Genomic DNA, 8,653 nt, shown 5'->3' with positions numbered 1-8,653 from the left:
CTTGCAAATGTAAAAAGACAAATTTACCAATCAAAGCACTTTATTGCACCATATTTTGTGAACGTAGGCCAAAGCAGGCTTCTATAAAAGTGTAATTTAATACTTTTAATCATGTGTACAAAACAGAATTTCAAACACACCTGCACCATACAAAATAAATTTTGTTTTTTGTCTTTTTTTCTCTAACCAACAATATTTACATACACCATGCAGACTCTCTCACGTCCAGATTTCCAACAAAAAAGGGAAATAACTTCACAGGTTGAAAATTATGTGCACAATTTTTTTTCTTTTCAAATGGGGAAACATTTCCGCTTGTATGGGAATGGCAACACTAAAGCTTCCGAACAGGTTAAGACTTAGTTCCTTCATTTTTTTTAAAACAAACAGACAAAAAGAGAACATTGCATCGTCACTTTCTCAGTAAGTGTAAACTCAGTTCCCATACACAGTATTGACGTCTATGACACCGATTCCGAAATAAAGGTTGCGTTAAATAAACGAAGACCTCGATGAGGCCAGAGGGTGCTGATATCTGACTGCAGTAGATCTCCACGTAAAAAAAAGAAACCAAAACGGCGATTTAACGGATTTGCCAGCGCTACGGAAAGGAGTTCGGAAAACGCATCCCTTCTAATGCAGCTGGTACAATGAAGTATAATGGCACGCTTTTCTTTTTCTCTCACTATTGTTTGCATTATTATAGCCATTCGGTCATGTTTCACGGTTTGCCCATATTGCATGTGCCAACAATATGCCGGCATTTATTCAGCACGTATTTCCCACATAAGCCGATTAAAAACAAGCTTAAAGGATTCATCCAGAAATAAAAAATAGCCCATTATTTACTCACAGTCAAGGCTTCCTAGGTGTATATGACTTCCTTCTTTCAGACGAAGCCAATCGGAGTTACTGTATATATATATATATATATATATATATCGGCACTTCAAAGCTCTATTATGGAAATAGGCGGGAGTTTTTTATCAACAGTCCAAAATAAGTCCATCCAATACTAAAAAGTGCCTCACACGGCTCAAGGGGGTGAATAAAGGTCTCCTGTAGTAAATATATGTGTTTACGTAAGAAAAATACCCATATTAAAGACAATAATCACTTTTTTTTAATTATTTATCACTCAAACCCCTTTCTCTACCTGTCCGTTGGTCATGCATATCGTCCATGTTTGTAGTTTTTTAACACTTTTTATGCGTGTTTGTAGTTCTAATCGAATCCTCGTTCACCGCGCAAAGTGTTGTGGGCAATATTAGCCGTAGTGTGCATTAATCCGCACTTCGAATTCCGAAGTTAAAGGTGCAATGTGTAATATTTAAGAGGATCTCTAGACAGAAATGCAATATAGTATACATAACTATGTTTTCAGGGATGTATAAAGACCTTACTTAATGAACCATTATGTTTTTATTACCTTAGAATTATCAGTTTATATCTACATACACCGCAGGTCCCCTCACACGGAAGTCGCCATTATGTTTCTACAGTAGCCCTGAACGGACAAACTGCTCTACAGATCGCGTTTCATCACTGTTGTTCTAGCGGAAAAACACTGACACAATGATGAACAAGTAACTGTAATATTCACAACAACATCGTTTTATTTAATTATTAAGTAAATATAATTACTTAATTTACGTTTTAAAAGAAACCTCATTACTCTTTGCTGTCTAAAACGACGACATCTTAATCCCGTGTGGGCCACCGTAGCTTCTGTAAAGGGAGGGGTGAGCGGTGGACGGGAGCCGTTGGTAGCAATTCACAATATCACCGCTAGATGCCGCAAAAATCTACACACTGCACCTTTAAGTAGTACACCATCCGGGAATCTTTGGAATATTTTTTGAACATACTACGATTTGGGACATACTAATTCTATTTTCGAATACTATTTAGGACGGATGGTATGCGAATTGGGATGCAGCATTTGTTTACAGGAGCAGAGGAAGGTAAACCAGTCTCCTCTTGGCTTATATTTAAATCCTCCGACATTTTTCTTTACAAATCTTACAAATAAATCTCTTTTGTACTAAATCGTGACTGTTGTTTTGTTTACCTCTGTCCACACTTGCTTTTGTCACTTATAAGCGGCGCATGCGCAAAGCAGTTGCCCTATGTCATCCGCCTGGGATGATTAAAGTGACTATTACGTTTTAAAAATGGATATTATTCTTACAAAACCGTGTTGATTCGCTACAATAGACATTTATTCACTCCCCGGAGCCGTGTGAGGCACTTTATTGGACTGTTGGCAAGAAACAACCGCCCATTGCCATTATAGAGCTTGGAAGTGCCAGGATAGTTTGTAATATAACTCAGTGGCTCGTCTGAAAGAAGCAAGTCATACACACCTAGGAGTAAATAATAAGCTAATTTTCATTTTTTGGGTAAACTACCTTTACTAAACTTTAATCCATTTCACGTGAACTGATAGGGGTTGCAAGTAAACATGAAAATACAGAAATCTGTTAAAACATAGTCAGTTGAATTATAATTCAGCGCTCACGAACAGTGTGATGTTTGAGCGGTAAACAAAAATGCGATTGTGTCAATAAATAATGATAAAACCACACAGGAAAACGATACAAAACGGTAAAAATTCAATCCAAGCAAATAAAAACACATGGTGGTGCAGATTTGAGTCATAAAAGCAATGTAAACAAAATTCCAGGCACATTTTTTAGGGTTTGTTTTCTCAGAAAGGGCGTAGCGATTTAGTTTCAATTAGAAAAACCAAAGCATTTGTTCCGCGTCCGTATTATTAAACCGTTCGACCGGTCAGTTGATTCTCTCTACAACAGACACCATGCAAGTGGGAAGTACTGCATTAGAAATGTTTCATTGGTGATTCGTAGATCTTATTTTATATATAGATTTCTTTTTTATATATATTTGTATGTATATTTATATTTTTACATAGACTTGATGTGATACTACTCACTCAAGATGATACAATGTTTTATATCAGCAATATTATTTAATGAGGAAAACATTTCCAAATGTCTTCGCTCACCGATTCTAAAAAGAGCAAAATAAATAAGAACTATTATCTGTACATAATTACACAATATCAACCGACTTCGTGTTCACCGTCAGCTTTGTACAATGATATTAAACATGGAGGAATCGAAAAAGCAGGGGACGTATTTTCTTGGTTTTGCTTCCTGCAGTTCGAGAACATTTACAAAGGTTGAAAAACTAAACCGGCAAGTTGCTGAAGGACGGCTGTGACGTACGTACAAATGTAACAAGTTGTTGTACCTTTTTTTTTTTTGTAAATGAACAGACAGAAATGGCGTCCAACGTTGTCTGCTTTCAACAAGTTACTCCAAATCGTCAAGAAACTTAAAACGCACATTTCGCCACAGAATGCAGATATTTCAAAATACCCTTTCGCTCGTGTAGGGCGGAATTAAAAATGAACGATGTCGCAAAAACCTCACGTGAAAACAAAGCGACGCGCACACACAAGCAGAAGCAGAGACTGAATCCTTCTGCCAATCCGTTTTTCCGTTTGGCTTTGTTATCACTTTTCAAAGTTTCTCCCAGTAAGTGTCCATGATCGCCCAATCGGTAAACACACGCACGCAGAACATACACGCGACTGCACTCGTGCTACATGTTATATGCCACATAGATGGGGTCCAGCTGATCGGCCAGAAAGCCGTCTCGCAGGTGCATCCTTTGTTTCTCTCCACGAGAGTTGATGGGAATGACGCCGATGTCCACCACCACCACTACGCCTACGATCAGGTAGTGCTCTTCCAGGACAGCGTTGGTCACTAAAGGAACCAGGTCCAAAGCTTCCTGTTCTGAACCTTCTAGCTCTACAACCACCACCAGCAGGTTGGTCCAGGGAAACACCGCACTGAAGCAAACAGACATCAGATCATTTAAAACACACAATGACAGTGATCAGCAGCTGCAAAAATATCCTAACCAATCAGAGCATAAGTGATGTAAAATACAACTTCTTACTGAGATTTCACTGATAAAATAATTTTAAGAAAAAAGTACATAAATAATTTTACTTTAGTTTCAAGTGTTTTCTTTTTCTCTTATTTATACAAAATAATATAAATTTTAAGATTCAGATACAATTTATTGTAGTTTTAAATCCTTGATTTTAGACAAAATAGTATAAACAGTACATATTTCAATAATCAAAATTAATTTGGATTTAGTTATTACTTTTTTATTTTTCATTTAGCCAAAATGATATAACTAGTATACATTTTAATATCAAAATAAATTCATTTGACTGTTTTTAGTTTTAATAGATTATAGATAATATATATATATATATATATATATATAAATATATTTATATAATATTATATGTTTTTATAGCATTTTAATATTAAAATAATTAGTATGACAGATTTTGTTTTTTGTTTTTATGTAAATAAAACAGTATAAATATACTTTTTAATAATCAAAATTGATAAGAGGAAGAATTAGTTTTAATCTTTTTTTTTTAAAAATTAATAGTACACATAATATACATTTTAATAACAAAATAAATTTGACTGTTTTTAGTTTTAAAAGATTTTTCAGAGAATTTATTTAGAGAAAATAGTAATATAGATTATATTTTTATATTTTTGTTTTATTTTTAATTTATTTAGATAGAACAGTATAAATATACATTTTAATAATCAAACATAATTTGACTTGTAATAGTAAAAAAAAATGTTTTTTTGATAAAATAGATAATATAAATTTTAATATTAAATTAATTTGATTGTTACAGAAAACAGTATAGATAATATTTATATTATATATTTTTATAACGTTTTAATATCAAAACAATCACTTTGACAGGTTTAAGTTTTATTTTTCATTTTTTAGATAAAATAGTATAAATATACATTTTAACAAAGATAATTTGACATTAGTTTTAATAGTTTTCTTAAAGAATTTATTTAAAGAAAAAAGCATATATAATATTTTATTATATATTTTATAGATTAAGTAGTATAGATAATATACATTTTAATATCAAAATAAATTACTTCGTTTTTAGTTTTAATAGATTTTTTAGAGAGAATTTATTTAAAGAAAAAAAGTATAGATAATATTTTATTATATATTTTTATAACATCAAAATAATCAGTTTGACCGATTTTGGTTTTATTTTTCATTTATTTAGATAAAATGGTATACTAATCAAACTAATCAAGTAGTATAATAATAAAACTTAAAATTATTTTTTAATAGTTTTTGTTTGATAAAATAGTATAGATAATAAACATTTTAGTTTTATGTGTTTTGCTGTTATTTATTTATTTAGATAAAATAGTATAACTTTGAATATCAAAATAAATAAAATAAAATAAAAAAGTTGAAGTGTTTTATTTTTTATTTATACACAATAGTACAAACTGTATACATTTTAATCTCGAAATAAACAAAAAGGCCAAATTTTAAGATCAACACATCCCTAAAAAAAATAAAATAAAGACAGTATTCAGATTAAAAGTGAGAAGGTCGTACCATTCCATGATGCTCTTGTGGGTGCGTATCACAGAGGTCTCAATGTCGATGGGGTGATACCTCATTCCTCTCAGCTCCATGGCTTCATCCAGAGCACCCACTACATACAAAGCATCATGCCGCTCTGGAAACACAAAGGATGTTAGTATCATCCTTAGACTACCAGCTAAAAACCAAATAAACAAGACTAAAGATGCATGATCACCTCCACTTGCATCTGTGAGTTCGGTCCTGCGGAGGAAGCCCAGGTAGCCAGTACGTGCCCACACCGTCTGCGTATCTCCGAAGCTCAAGCGTGAGTTGAAGTGATCAGACTGCAGGGCCTCGTCTCCATACACCGTGAAGTAACCGCTGCCATTATGGGCGCAGTGAACCCAGATCTACAGACACAAAACATATGAAGTCATAAAGAGCCACAGATGATTTTGAATTCACCTTTATCCTTCATTACGAACTCACCTCCCCTAGATGGGAGTCTCCCAGCGGGCCCTTGGTTTCTGGATTGGCGATGATGATTCGAACTCCGGGTAAAATCTAGTAGAGGATGAAATTGAGATTCAGTAATTTAATCATTTCAAAACACACAGCCAGATGGAGTCGGAGTGAAACTGTTGTAAAGCGCCCTGCAGGTACCTTTCCAGACTCCATGAGGGGGAGACTATGAGGGGAGCCTCGCTCGACCAGCCGCACTCTGAGGAAAAACAAGCAGACTGTTGCTTTCCTGACAAATGATCAATTATCAGCTCATGAACACAAGCGGAGACATGGCTAATGACATTTTCAAAAACAAATTCTGACATTCCTGAGTAAATAAACAGAGTGAGCAAAACTAAAATAACACTAAAGAAAAATGCATAAGCATACAGTACAAACAAATGTGCAGATATACAGCAATTACGTAAGGGATAATCAACGGTTTGCCGTGCGTTAAAGGATTTTAAATGCACGACGTGGAGGCTAATGCCTCCGCGAAATGCATTTTAAATCCTTTAACGCACGGCAAGCCGTTGATTATCCCGCTTATTCCATGGTTATAGACAAATTAAAACTAGGATTGATATTTGCAGCGCAAAATTTGACTGAATGGATAAAAAAGACGGTTATTTTCGTCAGTTGTGACACGCAGCTCTACCATTCTGCCCGCTTCAAATCAGACTCGGAGATTAAATAGTCCGGTAAGATCACATTTATTTGAATGAAATATAGCATTTGTTTCAGTAGATTATCGATCGACCAAGAGAGAGTGTGAAGGCAAGAGAGATGACAGTTGTGTGTGTGCGTAACGTTAACGCTACCTGCCTGCATGCTGTGCGTCTCTCTCTACAAACAACAATTCATTACAAAACAGCATCTTTACCGCCCCGTTGCTGAGGAATATAATGTAGCTATCTAGTATCTAGGCTATTTTAATAAGGATCGCAGGCATACGCTGACAAGAAGTTTATGTATGTGCGCAGCACAATGCGATCTCCGACCTCTCTCTCTCTCTCTCTCTCTCTGCTTTTGCGTGCATCAATTAAAGCAGCGCATTAATATAGAACGGTGATTAAACTGACTTGGAACTACCTGTGCATTAAACGGTTTTACTGCACACCTGCCAGCCAATCAGAATCCAGTATCCAGACATTCCATGGAATAAACAACTACATTTCATGTTCAAGAGTTTGTCTTCATCCTTTAAACTACTGTCCTTTAAATGAATAAAAGATTAAGATATAATACATTTTAATATCAAAGTACATAAATAATTTCACTTTAGTTAAGTGTATTCTTTTTCTTTAATTTATATAAAATAATATACATTTTAAGATCAAGATAAATTTGATTGTAGTTTTAAGTTTTCATTTAAATTTAGTTAAAATTGTTTTATTTTTCATTAAGACAAAATTATCTTAGTATTCATTTTAATATCAAAATAAATGACTTTTTTGATAGATTTGTAAAAAATTATTTTGAGAAAATAGTATAGACAATATTTTTTATATTATATATATTTTTATATTTGAAGAATTTAGATTTATTTTTCATTTATTTAGATAACATTGTGTAAACAATGTGTTATTTTGAAATTTTATTTTATTATTTTGATATATTTTTTTTTTTTACAATGTTTAAAAGATAAGCCATAATAATCCATATCTAATATCTATTTAATTATCTTTAATTAATTTAAAATAACTTGATATACAATCTCAGGTCAGATTTTTAAAAATTATATATATTACATTTACTGAATTTCCTATTATTACAATCACAGGTCATAATATATTTATTTATTTATTTTGTTTTTACTTTTTTATTTTATTCTAATGACAAACAGTTTTGAATAGTAATTTTTTTTTTCACAATTAACATTAACATTAATTATGGTTAGGGTTTAAAAAGATATGTTGTCAACATGAAATATTCTCAGGATAATTTTTTATTACTTCAATACAATATAAAAGCCAATTAATTATTTCAGTAAAAACATGTTATATTATAATATCTCATGTAATTTACACAATATTTGAAAATTGTAACATATCACAAAGTGCGTGTGTGTATATATATTAGTGGTGGGCCGTTATCGGCGTTAACGTGCTGCGTTAACGTGAGACTTTTATCGGGCGATAAAAAAAATATCGCCGTTAATCTATTCTCAAAATTGGGTTGGGAGCTGGGTCTAAACTACACAAGCTATGATGACTTTTACCTTGATAGTTTAACGCGGATGTATACCAAAGACTACAGAATATGGTCGCGCGTTTATGTCTCCTCCGCCAAAACACAGACGGGATCACGTCGTCCTCCATTCATAAAAACCGAAACTACTATAGCGCGAAATGCCACGTAAATTCGTCGTTTTTTGGATTCATAAATCAAATATGGTCTGTCACTTAATTCAAATCGCGATATGGACTAGTGTCTGTGAAAACTGAAATGCAAAAAGACCGTTTTAATATGAATCCGATATGTTCCGTTTGCCTAGCTGTATGTATGCATTGCGGAGACCAGCTTTTACTACACGCATACTGAAACACACGTCACGCTCCCAGTAATTTTTGGCATTTGCATCTCACATGAACAGATAAACTCAATCTCCCAAACTGCTGTGAGTGTCACTTTTACCGTTTCATTTGAGAAAACTAGCATCATATCA

General features: G+C 33.3%; 1 protein-coding gene across 1 annotated transcript in view; it reads right to left on the bottom strand.

Annotated features, from left to right (window-relative positions):
* Nucleotides 1-22: 22 nt before the first annotated feature.
* The window catches only part of dip2ca (disco-interacting protein 2 homolog Ca), a 145,093-nt gene continuing 136,462 nt past the window's right edge, over nt 23-8,653 (bottom strand). Inside the window, exons 21-25 of the mRNA XM_073830585.1 lie at nt 6,145-6,202; nt 5,971-6,045; nt 5,717-5,891; nt 5,512-5,635; nt 23-3,883 (exon numbers count right to left, since the gene is read on the bottom strand). Coding sequence (XP_073686686.1) covers nt 3,631-3,883; nt 5,512-5,635; nt 5,717-5,891; nt 5,971-6,045; nt 6,145-6,202 — 685 coding nt within the window. The 3' untranslated portion in view covers nt 23-3,630. The remainder of the gene's footprint in view (nt 3,884-5,511; nt 5,636-5,716; nt 5,892-5,970; nt 6,046-6,144; nt 6,203-8,653) is intronic.

Source organism: Garra rufa, chromosome 24, assembly GCF_049309525.1.
Source record: "Garra rufa chromosome 24, GarRuf1.0, whole genome shotgun sequence".
NCBI classification, from domain to species: Eukaryota; Metazoa; Chordata; class Actinopteri; order Cypriniformes; family Cyprinidae; genus Garra; species Garra rufa.
Note: the sequence above shows the minus strand (reverse complement) of the source record. Positions and strands in the feature narration are given on the sequence as shown.